The 15,814-nt window shown below is 34.0% G+C and overlaps 2 protein-coding genes across 3 annotated transcripts; one reads left to right on the top strand and one right to left on the bottom strand.

The window, feature by feature from the left end:
• The first annotated feature begins 2,841 nt into the window (after positions 1 to 2,841).
• LOC132045894 (TMV resistance protein N-like) lies at positions 2,842 to 3,246 on the top strand. The gene has a single exon (XM_059436466.1). The coding sequence runs from the start codon at positions 2,842 to 2,844 to the stop codon at positions 3,244 to 3,246; it is 405 nt and encodes a 134-aa protein (XP_059292449.1).
• An 8,716-nt stretch (positions 3,247 to 11,962) lies between these two features.
• LOC132045895 (uncharacterized) lies at positions 11,963 to 15,374 on the bottom strand. Of its 2 annotated transcripts, XM_059436467.1 has the most exons (5): positions 15,154 to 15,374; positions 14,976 to 15,068; positions 14,779 to 14,880; positions 13,893 to 14,285; positions 11,963 to 12,256 (listed from the first exon to the last, which is right to left on the bottom strand). In XM_059436467.1, the coding sequence occupies exons 1-5, from the start codon at positions 15,319 to 15,321 to the stop codon at positions 12,173 to 12,175; spliced, it is 840 nt and encodes a 279-aa protein (XP_059292450.1). In that variant the 5' UTR covers positions 15,322 to 15,374; the 3' UTR covers positions 11,963 to 12,172. The 2 variants fall into 2 exon arrangements, with proteins under 2 accessions (XP_059292450.1, XP_059292451.1); XM_059436468.1 differs by lacking the exon at positions 14,779 to 14,880.
• Between the last annotated feature and the right edge of the window lie 440 nt (positions 15,375 to 15,814).

The raw sequence follows: 15,814 nt of genomic DNA, 5'->3' as shown, positions 1-15,814 counted from the left end.
TTTTGATTGTTTTTTACGAAAACCAATGGACGTGGGTCGATTATTTTTGAGGAAAAATGCGCGGATTTTTTTAAGAGACTATTTTTAACCAACCCTCACAGTTAAGGGACCATTTTTGTTAACTTATGGCAAATTTAAAGGACCAAAACCGTTAAGTGCATAGTTAAAGGACTATTTTGAACCTACTCTCATAGTTAAGGGACCATTTATGTCCTTTTCTCCATTTTACTATAATGAAATGATTTGTAACTACGTAAATTTATTTGGCTTGCTTTTAGACCATAATATTTTTTTTAAATGTCGTGCCTAGTTAAGCATCCTATATACGGAGAGAGTAATTACACTAAGAAACATAGGGCCCACAATAGTACTGTACTAACCAAGAATTTTGTGGTTGGTGTTGTGGTGGCTGTAAAGTTGTGGAAATTGGGTAACTTGTCTCTTGTCTCATTTTTGCAGCAAAGGCTTTAACTCACAGTAACTAGTAAGTTCTGAATTATTACTTCCGTCTCAATTTACATACGAGGGGGTTTGGAATAGGGTGGGAGTTTTCTTGCTCAGCTTTTTTCAAATTTCAGCTTGATTTTTGATTTTTTAAAAGTGGGTACCGAACACCTAACCGAATTAGTTCGGTTTGGTTTTTCTAATTCGGTTTTTTCCAGTATGGGCCTGGTTAATGGGCATTTTTCTGCTTTTAAAATGAGCTACTTTTTTATTCATTTTTGTTTATGCAGAATGCCCCTCAAAGATACTGATTTTTAATTTTTGCCCTTCGCTAAAAACCCTTTGGTTCCGGGTTTGAACCCCGCTTAGTCAAAAATTAAAAAAAAAAATCACAAGGTAGAGTTGGGATTCGCAAGACAGAGTTTTGCCTCAAACTCTACCTGATCAGGCAGAGGTTACTCCCAATTCTACTTGATCAGGCAGAGTTGCAAAACTCTACCTTAAGGTAGATGTTTGCATTAAGGCCATTTTTTTTTTTATTCAGTTGAAAATTTTTACAAAACTTTGCCTTAAGGTCTAATTTTGGCCTACATAGGCCTAACTTTGCTATGAAACTCTGCCTTGCAATATATATATTTTTTTTTTACTGAGCCAGGGTTCGAACCTCAAATCTCATGGTATTAGGCGAAGGAAAAAATTATAGACCACCAATTTGAGGGGCAAAAATTAAAGACCGATTTGAAGGGCTACTCCCTCCGTTTCAATTTATGTGAACTTTTTCGGAGTACGAGGGTCAAACTTTATAACTTTGACCGTAAATTTTGACATAGATTATTCAAGTTTATAAAAGTAAAATTTATATATTTAGAAACTACATAAAAAGTATTATAAGTCATGATAACTCATAATTCAAATAATTTATAAAAAATGTAAGGAAAACGTGGTCAAAGAAGCACCTCGTAAACTCCCCAAATAATAGTAGGTTCACATAAATTTAATTCAAAAGGGCTTCATTCAGTTCTCATTTTCATTTCTTGTTTAACATAGTTTCAGCACAGGCTTAAAATTTGTGGTATGTAATCTTATGGCACCACGAGTTATACTACGATTTTGGAACAATTTAAAAGAAAACAAATAATTTCAACTAAAAGAAAAACTAACAAAGCTAACTAATGGGCTTCTTTTTATTCTACTACTCCGTTCCATTTCATTGTTCATGATAGCACTAATTCTGCAGCCTTATAGTCATATTCAAACTTGGAAAAAATGACAAAAGTTATGTGCTATATATATGTATATATTCCAAATTGCAAGATGATGACAAACAGTTGTGATCCTATTCGACTGTTCATATTGTAAAAGTTCGGTTAGACCAAAATATCGAAAAACCGGAACCCCATAACCGAACACCGAATCGAACACTAAATTTTTAGAAAAAAAGAACCATAACCGAATCAAAGAACCGAAACCGAAGAACCGAATTAATTCGGTTCGGTCCAGTTTTTTGGTTTTCGGTATTTATGCCAGCCCTAGTTTGATATACGAGGATGGTTTGGAGTGCGAGGGTAAAACAATTAATTTTTTACCTGAATTCAAGCATAGATTTTTAGAGTACTGTATGACAAAATTTACATATTTGAAAACTACGTGAAAAATATTACTCATAAGTCAACATAATTAATAGTAATTCACGATATAGGAAAGAATTTAAGAAGATTACAATTAGGGCCGTCTCCACAACATTGGGGCCTAAAGTCAAACTTCAGAGACATGCCCTATTATTTTTCAAAGGAAAGATCGTCATTTATAATTTGATTTAAAGTCTACTTCTCTAGCTTTTTTAGATGCGAAGTCATTAATTACTATTTTATAATAGATTTGTTCTAATAATTCATTTTCAATTTATAATATAGTTAATTCATTCAATTTATCTTGAGACATTGTTGATCTTACGTAAGATTTTCTCAATTTTAATTTTGAAAAACTTATTTTTTTAGGTAAATATATATATATATATATATATATATATATATATATATATATATATATATATATATATAAAATACATCTTTAATGAAAAAAGAGGCCCCAAAAAAATTGGAAATGCAAGCATTGCTTTATTAACCTTATAATCGGGCCACCCCTGATTCTTGCAGCTCTGAAGCAAGTAATAGCACTCGACTCCAAACCAATTTGTATTTAAAGAAAGAACAGTATGACTCCCAAATATTAAAACTGTCGTATAGATTGGGAACGCAGGGAGTATTAACGATTGGGTTGAATGGGTCAATCTTTCTCTCCACGTTGAAACCATAAGCTATGCAGCTATATATTTACCTGCTTCAGTGATCAGCTAAACATCCAACCATTCTTGCATTTCATCAAACATTTCATCCAATGGATACTCAATGTATTATTCAAGGAGATTCATCTGCTTCCCAGTTCTCTCGCTCACCCCATTGGAACTATGATGTATTTCTGAGTTTCAGAGGTGAAGATACCCAAAAAACCTTCACAGGTCATCTTTATTCCAGATTGTGTCAAGTTGGAGTTAATAACTTCATAGATGATGAGGAGCTGAGAAAGGGCGAGGTGATTTCTAGGGAGCTAGAGAAATCAATTGAAGAGTCCAGGATTTCAATTGTTGTTTTCTCAAGAAATTATGCTCGCTCTACTTGGTGTCTTGATGAACTTCTTAAGATTCTTGAATGCAAACATAAGTTAAAGGAGGTAGTTTTGCCTATTTTCTATGATTTTGATCCTTCGCAAGTGCACAAGCAAACAGGCCAGGTGCTTTGGTGAAGCTTTGGCCAAACACAAGGAATGATTTGGGACTGAAAGAACAGAGAAGTGGACAGCTGCACTTACTGAAGCTGCAAATTTATCTGGATGAGATTTGCAAAATGTTGCTGACGGGTACGGTTTCTTGATCCTGCTTTATACACTGTGAAGCAAACTCATAAAAACTCATATATATAATCTATGTTACGTGAAAGTCTATTTTTTTTTTTCCAATTATTAGTTATTGTTGATATTATATTGTTTTTTTTTTGTTGCTAAATTTTTTAGGTATGAATTTAAATTTATGGAGAATATTATTGAACAAGTCCTACAAGAGCTCAACCAGTCACCTCTGGATGTTGCTTGGCACCCAGTTGGACTAGATACTCGTGTCGAAGAGATAGAGTTGTTGTTGCAAAATGAATGTGAAGATGAAGTTCACATGGTTGGTATGTATGGTGTTGGTGGAATAGGGAAAACAACTCTGGCAAAAGCTATCTACAATAGAATGTTTTGAAACTTCGATCGTTGTTGCTTCTTATCGAGTATTAGATCAGAAGCTGAAGCACCATCTAATGGTCTGGTCAAGCTGCAACAGAAACTTCTTCGTCAAATTCTCAATAATAAGGATTTTGAAATTCACAATGTTGCTGAAGGCATCAAATTCATCAAAACAAGATTTGAGTCAAAAAAGGCTCTAATAGTTCTTGATGATTTGGACCACATGAGACAATTGCATTCCTTAGCAAGAGATCGAAGTTGGTTTGGTTCAGGTAGTCTCATAATTATTACAACCCGAGACAAGCATTTGCTATGTAGGCTTAGAGCAAATGAGAGATAGAGGCTAAACTATTAAATGACAATGAAGCTATGCAACTTTTTCATTGGCATGCTTTTAACCATCTTTTTCCACCACAAGAATATGTTGAGTTGGCGCAAGACATAATCAAATATTCTGGTGGTCTACCATTAGCTCTTGCGACATTGGGATCACATTTGCAAGGAAGATGCACAGAAGAATGGAGATTTGAATTTGAAAAGCTAAAAGCATTTCCTCATAGCTAGTGATATCCATGAGATTCTCAAGATAAGCTTTGATGGACTTGATGATGATACTCAGAGTGTTTTCCTTGATATTGCGTGCATTTTTCATGGGTTTTACAAGGACGAAGTTACCAAAATATTAAATGCATGTGGTTTTTATTCTAAGAGTGCAATTTCAACTTTGGTCTAAAGATGCTTGCTCCAAAGGGATATGTATCATTTACTGATGCATGATCTAGTCCGGGATATGGGAACAGAAATCATTCACATGGAATCGCCCCGAGACCCTGGAAAACGAAGTAGATTGTTTAGCCCACAAGCAGTCCATGCAGAGGCGGATCCAGGATTTAAATTTTAGGGGTTCAACCTTTTAAGATTTTTAGTTAAACCCATTCAATTTTAAAAGTTATGGGTTCATATCTACTATTTATTACAATTTTAATAATTTTTTACACATAAATTTATGTTTCACGTCGAGAGTTAGGGGTTCAATTGAACCCCCACCTTTAAGCCTACATACGCCCCTGAGTCCATGATGTTCTACAAGGAAATAAAGTTAGTAGAATCTTTATCTTTATCTTGGTTATACCTTCTTTTTTTCATTTTAATTTTCTATTACTTATAATTTCTGTTGTCACCACAAGAATTCAGTTCATTTGGTTAGTAAGTTATTTCTAGTTGTTTGCCAACCCATGTAAACTAGAGATGAGCATTTGCTAAGTCCAAATAACTCATAAAAAGGAAAAATTACCAAAGAAAATTCACCTATTTCATCTTCTGTGTATTTTGTATGCGATATTTAATGAAGATCAGCGTTGATGTTGTTACTTTTAGAACTATATATACAAATATTCTTTAAATGTAGCCTAATTTATATCTAAATTGGTACCAGGTATTCTTTAAACTCATACTATACTATCAGGTATCTTGATGTTAGTTGTCCTCTTTGTTAATCTTTTAATTTTTCAGACTTAATGCTGTTAGCTAATATTTGAAGAGTCTTATCTTGCTTTTTGAGTATCTTGCTTTTTGAGCAATTTTACATTTCTTTACATCCTCTGATTTGTAAATTCATTTTTCCACGAGGGAAAATGTATTCACTTTGTTTGCCCTTCAATTTGTATAAAGCATTTTTCTCTCTTAATTTCTGGGACATAACATGATCTTAAGGAGCTTTTCTTTTACCAAATCAGGGTTCTGAAAAGGTAGAAGTACTGAAGGTGGATGGACAGGCATTAAGTGGAGTGAGCTTAAGCACCAAAACATTTAAGAAAATGAAAAATCTTAGGGTGCTTATAATTGATGATTACATATTAGTGGAGATTTTGAGTTGTTGTCCGAGGAGCTCAGATGGTTGTCTTGGCTAAAATGTCCTTTAAAGTGTATACCATCAAAATTTCCAGCTGAGAAACTAGCAAAGCTTCGATATGAAAGAGAGTAATATCCAAGAATTTGGATTGAATTTGAAGGTTTGTTACTCAAATTTACAGTTTCATATGTATAATGTATTAGTATTGCAACTGGTGAAAGAAAATCTAACTTGAAAGTATATTTTGTTTGCTTGTAGCATTGTAAAAGTTTGAAGAATCTGAATCTCTCTTATTGCAAGCGCCTTAAAAGAACACCAAACTTCAAAGGGTTCACAAAGCCTTGAGATTTGCGGCTTCGTGGTTACTCAAGTCTAAAGGAGATCCCCCAATCAATTGGAAATTTAGACAGACTAATTGATCTAGATTTGAATGGTTGCAAAAAGCTTACGAATCTTCCGCCCAGCATATGTCAGCTAAATTCCCTTGAAAACTTAAACATTGGAAGCTGCTCATCTATACATGCACTGCCAGTTGACCTTAGAGATATGAAAAGTCTAAAAAAAAAACTTTTGGCACTTTATACAGGTATAAAACAATTGCATGGATGTGTTGAACTGCTAAGAGATCTTGTAATTTTGGAAGTGGGAGGTCAAAATGAAGAGGCAAATAGGAGTTTTTCTCGAAGAAGAGTCCATCGCGTACAATCCTTGTCAACTTCTATTTCGCAGTTAAGCATTACATATTGTGGTTTGTCTAAGGATATTCCTACGGATATTGGGAGTTTATCCTCCTTATTTTCTTTAGATTTGAGCGGCAACAATTTCCAATGTCTACCCTTTGACTTTTCTAAGTTAGGATGCTTGGAATGCTTGAAATTAAGTGACTGAGAATCTTCAGACACTCCCATCGTATCTAAGTTAGAAAATATTAAGAAATTTGAATTTACAAATTGCAAGAACTTGGTTAAGATTACAGAGTTGGACAATCTCCCAGTTTATATAGAGGAGCTCAACATGCTTAATTGTAGTTCTCTGCCGAATCCATTCAACGAAGGCTTCTTTAGTGCACGTGCTCTAGCATTTCCATGCAGAAAAGATCGAAATCGGGTTAGTCTCTCTCTCTCTCTCTCTCTCTCTGCTATTATATAATAATCTTGTATCAATTCGCGTGATGAAGCAAGGGTTAAATATTTATCCTCAATGCAAAGATTTTCCAGAATGGTGCAGAAATCAAGTAACAACTTCATCTATCTGCTTTACTATGCTCCCCACACATAATAAGGAGTATCAATTTTTAGGAATGACTGCCTGGTGTGCTCGCAAGTTTGTCAAAACAGTCTCTCCAGGCAGCTTTAGTTTTGCTAAAGATGAGTCTTCAAGAAGCTACTACTAGCCTAATGATCATGCAATACCTGGTGGAAATGTAGAGCTCTCATGTGTACAATACATATATCTTCCTTACAAACACCTTTTAATGGGCAGATTAAAGCTGGAGACAAGATACAAATTAATGAGTGGGGTACAGAAATTACAGTAAAGAAGATAGGGGTTCATCTGTTATATTTAGACAAATAAGGTAAAGTTACATCCTTGGCGGCAATGATGGATCATCCTGATTTGATTAAATGAAGATGGGAGATGACTGAAATCAATTCCTAGGAATGTCTTGAATAAGTTTCACTAGAAAATTGCAAAAAATTAGTCAAGATTGCAGAGTTGGATAACCTCCCTTCTATACAGGAGATCAACATGATTAATTATACTTCTTTGCAGAATCCATTCAACCAAGGCTTCTTTACACTTGCTCTAGCATTTTTTTCCATGTAGAAAAGATCGAAAACGGGTTAATCTCTTTTATGATCCTCTCTCTCCTTTTGTCTGCTATTATATTATTACTCCCGTCGTTCCAATTTAAGTGTCCTACTTTCTACTTTAGTCCATTCCAAAATAAGTGCCACTTTCTAAAAGAAATGGTCTAATCTAGTGCTCACAAGATAGTCAATCTAACGACCATCCACGGCAACTAACTAAGAGAGAAAATATGAGAGAGATCGAATTTTATGTAAATGTGGATGCTTTAAATGATTCGTTTATTTAGCATAAATTAAACTAACATGAAGTTAAGCCTTGCTAAGCCCCAGTTAGTTTTGCTAAGCCCCGCTAAGCCACTTTAAGCCCCGATAAGCCTAGCCACACTAAGCTACTTAAGCCTCGTTAAGCTCTGCTAAGGCTGCATAATATATTACTGTCCCACAAGCTACATGTAGCCTGATACCGCCCATTACGGTCAATAATAATGAAACAAGTTTCGTGGTGATATTATTTCACTTTAAGCTCCGCTAAGACACGCTAAGCCTAGGGTTCCGATTTAGGGTGAAGGGTTCAAAGTGAAGGGTGAGCTTTTATTTCAGCCATATTTGAAGAGCTTTAATCCACCAAATTAATTTTCTTGTATTGAGGAGTCTATTAAAGGTGTTAAATCTGTGTTCTTAGATTATAAGGGTGAGAGGTCCGGGAAGGTGATGTGTTTTTACAACGGTAATGGATTTTTCCCAAGATAGGATCCGAGGATGGTGAGTAAAGATGGAGAAAGAAAGAAAAGAAAAAAAATACAAATCATTTAATAATAAGAGAAAAGGTTTAAAAAAAAAAAAAGATAAAATTAAGAAAGAAGTTTCCGGTAGTCGGACTTAAACTTCCGGTGAAGGCATTCATGAAAAGGGCGAAAATGATTTTCACACCGCCCCCCAATTTTACGTTAAAAATCAAGCTCCCCCTCAGCTTTGAACAATAGTCATTCTCCCCCCGATTTTTTTAAATTCCTATTTTATCCCTACATTATCAACCTGTCTTTTTTCTTTTACTTCTTTAAAATCATGATTTTCTTTATCTCTTTCCTATAAAATAAATAAATATTATTTTCGAGAAGGGAAAAGAAAACTGACAAATACTAGTTGAATATATAACTTAATGCTGTTCTATAATGAAATAAATGAGAAAAATAATAATTTTTAATTAATAATAATCAAAACTCTGATGTCTATTTATACAAGTAAAATAATAGGTAATAATACCTTTATAAATATATTTCAATCCAGGTAATACAAAATAATTAATAAAAATAGAGGTATATTCTATAAAAAATTCCTAAAAGATTATCGATTTATATTATAAATGATTTTTAAATTATAATTTAAAACATTCCATTAATGGCAAACAAAAGTAGTTTATATATTGACAACAGTGTTTTCAGGGGCGTACCAAAAACCCTCCGGGGCGCAAATGAAAGGCGTAGATCCATAGGGCGTATGCCATAGAATTTGGAGCATAAGTCCTGGGCGCAAAAGCGTAAGCCTCAGACATAAAGGCGTATGCTCGGGCTAAATTCTATTTTTATTGTTTTAAAACTATTTTTGCTATAGATTATGATTTTTATTATTGGTGTAATGGTATTTATACATTATGTTATCATATTTTCATGTTGTAGTTATTTTTCTTAAAATATATAAATAAAGAAAGCAACTCTCGTAAAAATAACACTGTCATAAATAGTTTTTTTAGATGATTATGTTTGAAATTGATATGATAGAGATTTCATAGCACTGTGTTCCTGAAGCAACTTCATCCATTTTTTGTCATTGCTCTTACACTTTCTGCCCTTCTCCGTCTTTGAATATATAAATAAAAGTTAATGCAAATATTAGTTAAAGGTGAGAAGGACTTGTAGATCTGGAGATTGATGATGAAGTAAATGAAGATTTCATTTTAAAGATTATCTAGGCAATTATTATTTTTTATGTTGTTACCTATCTCAAATAATAATTATAATAATTATTTTTTATATTATTGGTAATTTATTTGCAGAATTTTAATGAAAACTTTACATTTGCTTATGTTTTAGTAATAAAATTATAAAAATTCAAGATACTTGAGACATACGCCCAGGGGCGGAGCCACGTTAGCTCTAAGGGGTTCATCCGAACCCCCTCGGCGAAAAACTACAGTGTATTTTCAAAGTTAAAACTATTTTATTATATATATATATAAGTAGATGTTGAACCCCCTGACTTCTTCGTGTATTTACCTTTTAGAATTTTTGAATCTCCTAGATGAAAATCCTGGCTCCGCCACTGCATACGCCCCGTAGATCCATGGGACTTACGCTCGGTGTGTCTCGAGACTTACGCCTCGCCCCATGATGCGTAAAACGCCTCGCCTCGGGCCCCCGCCTTTTAAAACACTGATTGACAATAAAGAATAAGAGAGAAGTGACACTTATAAAGAATAAGAGAGAAGTGACACTTAAATATACATATACAGTATATGTAAAAGTAACAGTTAATATGTGAATTTGATACATAAACACACACACGCATACATACATAATAGGGAAAAGGGTCAAAAATACCCCTCTACTTTGGGAAAATGGCTAAAAGTATCCTCCATTATAAATTTGGGTCAAAAATACCCCTCCCGTCATTAAAGTTCTCAAATATACCCAGTCTTAACGGAAATTCCCAACATAACCCGATTTCATTTTAAAACTCACTCCATTTAAACCCGACCCAACTAAATAAAAAACTCATATGCTCCTGTGCCTAATGGCTCCAGATGTAGGACTCGGGAACAAGTTGATCGCCTATGAGTTTTTTATGTAGGTGGGATAGGTTTAAATGGTGCGGGTTTAAAAATAAAATCGGATATATTTGAGTATTTCCGTTAAGATAGGGGTATATTTGAAAACTTTAATGAAAGAAGGGTACTTTTGACCCAAATTTATAATGGAGGATATTTTTAGCACTTTTCCCAAAGTAGAGAGACGTTTTTGACTCTTTTCCCTACATAATATATACTCAATGCATGTAATATTAAAATACCAATCATAAAAAGTGACATTAGATTTTGTGATAAATTCATAAAAGGATTATTCTACTTATAATATGAATTTAAATAAAAATCTATAAATACCTAAGTTAATTTTTTTTATATAATACTGTATAAAAAGGTATTACATAGATGGAAGAGTCAAGGGTAAAATAGGCATTATATAGGATAAAGGGAGGAGAATATCTATTGTTCATAGTTGAGGGGGCAATTTGATTTTTAAAGTAAAGTTGGGGGTGAAAATAATTGTCACCCTATATGAAAATAAGGAAAAAGAAAAAAAGTTAATGTAGTAAAAGCAATATAACAAAAAGTAGAAAAGTGTTTTATATAAGAAATGCTCAAAAAAATTACTAAAATCTATTCTTCTTTGTTTTCATTTCAGGCTTCTTAGTAGAGTAAAACACACTCTCCATGCCACGTAGACAAAAAAGGTGTATTAATTACAAAATAAATGGGTTCAGGGGTACTAGGACCCTGCAAAGTTGGAATGTCTCATTGGGATTTCAGCTACAGTTTTTTTTTTTTTTTTTGGGGGGGGTGGGGGGTTGGTCCTGATGTATTAACCCACTTATTTACTACCCAAAAAAAGATTGTGCATCATCAAACTGACATTGTTTAAGTTTTGGCCCAGTTAAAAAGAATCACAAAAAGGGCCTCTGCATGACAAACAAATCCCTCGGCAGAAATGGGAAGAAATTTGACCAAAATAATGTGCAAAAATTGGCCAAATTTCCCTTTATTTTTTAAACTTTGTATCTAGTCAAACTAGGACTTGTATCTAGTCAAACTAGGACACTTAAATTGGAACGGAGGGAGTAATGATCTTGCATCATCGCTTGATGAAGCAGAAGTTAAATACTGATCTTGAATGCAATGAGATTCCAGAATGGTGCAGCAATCAAGTAACGTTAACAACTTCATCTATCTGCTTTACTATTCCCAGAGATCGTGTATCATTCAAATTCTCAAATGAAGAGAAGCCTGGAGATAACTAAAGTCTCAGGTGAAATAGTACCCAAATAGAGTTTCACCTCAATACTTGATCAAAAAACCAATGTCCTGAATGCTAGAGTCAAGTTATTTTCCTTATAGAACTAGACTTGTTGTATTTTATATGACAATACTACTATGGTCCACAAAACCCCCCCAAATTCTAGTCGCCGCAAACATTTTGCGGAGCTTGTTTTCCTGACCGCTGCAACACAATTACGGCGGTTGTGTGATGTATTTAGCGGCGGTTCTGACCTCCGCAATTGCTATTTAATTTTTTTATTAAAAAATGTTCTGGGGGTTAAAACCCCCACAATTCATTTATTTAGCGGGGGTTACAACCTCTGAAAGCTTGAATACATTTGACCAGCTAGCCATTGTTAGCTATGCTATTCTGATACCTTTTTTTGGGACAATTATTACTCCAAAACTGATTGAGAATATATTAATGTAATGAAGCATCAATTTATTATTCAAATTGTTTACTAAAATCAAGTAACATCAATGTATTATTAAGCCATATTGACATTAACATAAAGCAAGTATTATCATTAGTCTCAAACCTAATATTAAACACATTCACTCCAACATCAGTATCCTCATTAGTCTCAAAAACTAACATTAAACACATCCACTCAAACCACTAATCATAAAGGATCTGTTACGTCCATTCAATCAACTACCATACTTAATTGTCTAATACAATTGCACGGAACTTCATTGGTTGCCATTACGATAACTGCCACCAAATGATCTTCTTACGTCCGTGGGTGAAACGTGTCCACTAGCTGCATCACTTGGCTACAAAAAAGAATTTAAAATAAAATAAAATTAATCAAAAGGACCACAACTAATGATCAAATCCTCATAATCAGAGATATAATTGTTCATGCTACTTATGTTTGAATCAATAGCTTAAACAAATATATATTCATTCTAGCAAACAGCCACCGTTTCCTTGAAAAACATTTATTTCAGGATAATGTATTTAATATATGCTGTCTAACAGACAGTCCTCCTGATTCATTGATAAAAGGAGAGAATTATTTTTCTTGGCACTGCTAAGTCCTCGCTTTTATCAGTTGTCACAAATATTTCTTCTCTCTATCTATTGGTGTAAACTCTCGGTCCCTCGCAAGAGTATGACGTACGAAAACGTACGAAAACATCAAAACAGACCATAGTCGATTTCATATATTGAATAATTGTCCACTTAACCTTCAAATCTTGTCCAAAATTCAGACCATCTAAAACAATAAAAAGGAGGTCCATATCAACAAAATCTTTGTCCTATTATTGAAGGGACACAGAGTATCATCCATCAATAAAGTAGCAATCAGAAGATATGTTTGATTTGCCTTTAATCGTAATACAACCAAATAGTTCACTCTGAGAACATTCAACAACTACAAGCCAGAAAACTAAACATGAAAAGAGAAGAGAACTCATTTTGCACTAGACTATCTAACTAAAATCTAAATACTAAATCTGAAACCCAGAAAAAAAGTACCAGTTTTCTTCCACAATACTCAAGTCTGTTATGTAGTTATACATAGGTCTCCATTCTTGAAGTTATGCAATTGTATGTATGAGAAAAGCTGAATTTATATAATGCTTGCCTACTCCTTTTTCCCCTACCTTTTGGTCCCAGTTTCCACTGTGATCATCATGCTAATACTGATACTTGACAACTTGCAGAAATTTAGTTGGCAACAACTTTACCATAGAACAATCAGACAGCAGGTAATCAGAAATTAAGTTGGCAACAATTGTGCAATTATAATTGTCCCTGTATTTGAAGACTTAAACGGGTGGATACTTCCTTTAATTTCAGTTCTCTGCCTTCGGGGTTAAATTGTCTTCAACGGAATTTCCCTTGCAATCGGGGATCTCCGAGATGTAAGTGCTTCATACAATTCCTTGATGACAAAAATCCTACTCCAAGTTTCTGGTTCCATTAGTATGATTAAGTTTGAAAATATTTGTCCTATACATTTTGTCTATAAACCATAATATAAGAATGGCCAGTATCCATCTAGTTGAATTGGTCCATTTAAGATGATATACCTAAATCTGTAGTATTGACCCTACACTTTCTATTCTTAAGATATGTCGTTTACCAAGAAACAAGAAGAGGGAGGTGAAGTAGGACATCTGCTACTCATTCTACTGCTAGTGTTCTAATATAAAACTGTTCACTGTTTCTTATATTCTGATGCATGTATTTTCATAATTCACAGACTTAGATTCCCTAGGTCTCCATTCTTGAAGAATGACAATAAAAATAGAGCATAACTACTTACATTCTCATCATCTTAACAGAAAAAGGTACATAGAAGGAACTACTCTAGGTTCCAACAAGTCTACAATGAAGGGATTATAGTTTGAGATTAATTTAGGATGTGAGTAAGTTACATTTCAAAGTTAACAATCTTACCGTTGAAGGAGGAGTAGTAGAAACAAAGATCCCAGCAAATTCTTCAGGTATTCTCCCTTCTTTCCTTATCATATACATCTTGAAAGCGCTCATCATTTCAGTGTGAGCATTCATCAGAAAATTGAGGTTGTCTTGGCTTTTGTTGTGAGCACTCAACATCTGATTGTACTTCTCTTGCCATTGAGAAGAACATGAACCATTATTGTAACTTGAAGCATTCAAATCACTATAACGGGGTCTTGTTTGTTTAAATGCTCTACTTGGGACGGCTCCTAATCCCAAGCACCTTACCCGTCCAGAATGCTCTTTTCCTAGTACTTTTCCGACGGCATCATTTGGCGAAATCTCGGACTCATCTGTGGTGCTTTGAGTCATGGCTTGCTCAATTTTTTCCTAAACACAGCACACATGATTAATTCAAGTACCAGTTGACAAGATAAAAATAAATTAAAGCAGATTTTTTAGACTCCCTGGCCTTGTTTTTCCAAACCTTCTTATTGCATATAATTCCTCACTTCTACTTGATAAAAAAAAAAAAAAAAATTCCTCACTTCTACTCACTGCTTTGCCAACCATTTTCCCTATCTTAACATTTACCCTAATGATGGTTGCAAGCATTCTGGTATGAGCTTACTACATTTTCTCATTTTAACACTCAACTAAAGTTTGGAACTATTCTGGTTAAAACCAAGAACAGACAGTTTTCCAAACTCTAATATCATTAAGGTCCTTGTAAATGTATTCATTTTTGGATAAGGTCCTCATAAATGTACTCATATTGTCAAGAATCATGTCAAACTACATCTACATAGATTACAGTAAGAACTATCCACTTGGAAGATGATTTGAAGAAATTTACTGAATCCACAATTACATAAAAACTTACACATATCTCTTTTGCTGCCTCATTAACATATGATCCATCTTCATTCCTATGAGTAGCAAGATAAAGTTGACCTCGTCCAGGATTTTGTCCGCTATTAGCCATCTATAAATAGAAAAATCAAAGCCACAATAACTTAACTAACTAGGAACAGATTCTAGTTTCACTCAAGTAATCCAAAATGAAGCAACAACATTCACCATTTCAGCCCTTCTTCTGGAATTGGGTTTGGAGCCACCGATGTGTGAAATGGTTTGTGTCTTCCGAATTTCAGCATTTCTTTTGCACATTTCCTTACAAAAAGATACTCAAAAGTTAAGATATAAAAACAAATAGCCATATAATTACACATACCAATTGAAGCATTTAAATAAATACCCTTGTTTTTTCTTTAAGGCGGTAATCAACATAAGAAATCCATTGATCCCGTGGAATCCCATCTGGAACTTTATTAATTGCCTCAGCTCTTATCTGATCTCTGCTCTTAAGTGGGTCATCAATTGCATTAAACAACTTTAGCCTTCTTGCACCCCACTTCTTACACATCGAACTATATGCATATCGCCTTGCATTTGACTCGCTGGTCCTAAAACAAAATCGCGGCTGCAAGAATAAAAGAAATGGTTAGCTTATCTATTATATGCAAATATACAGTCCAATGACATAAATTTAAGGTAAGGAAAGAGCTGTCCAATATAAGCTAGCACACATTTCGTCTACTATTTAACGCTTAAATATATTAGCTTTTGCATATGTGAACAGTTGTTACAGAGATGTTTTTTTTCTTTTCTGTTAAATGTGAAAGAAGGAAAGAACTACCCAAGATGGGGAAACAACTAAAAGGGCAAAGTGTCACCGGATTATGTGACAGTATTCAAAAGCTTGATAAGGTTTAGAGATGTTATAAACACAAGAATTATTTAGGTTATAGTATCTCTCTCCCCTATTTCATTTTTCAAAGGATTGCAGAAAAGTCTCTATCGGTCAGCATTACGCCATCATGTTCAGAAAGTGCTAACACATTTTCTTTTGCAGGCAT

The sequence above is a fragment of the Lycium ferocissimum genome, unplaced genomic scaffold (genome assembly GCF_029784015.1).
Source record: "Lycium ferocissimum isolate CSIRO_LF1 unplaced genomic scaffold, AGI_CSIRO_Lferr_CH_V1 ctg8494, whole genome shotgun sequence".
In the NCBI taxonomy this organism is placed as follows: Eukaryota; Viridiplantae; Streptophyta; class Magnoliopsida; order Solanales; family Solanaceae; genus Lycium; species Lycium ferocissimum.
Note: the sequence above shows the minus strand (reverse complement) of the source record. Positions and strands in the feature narration are given on the sequence as shown.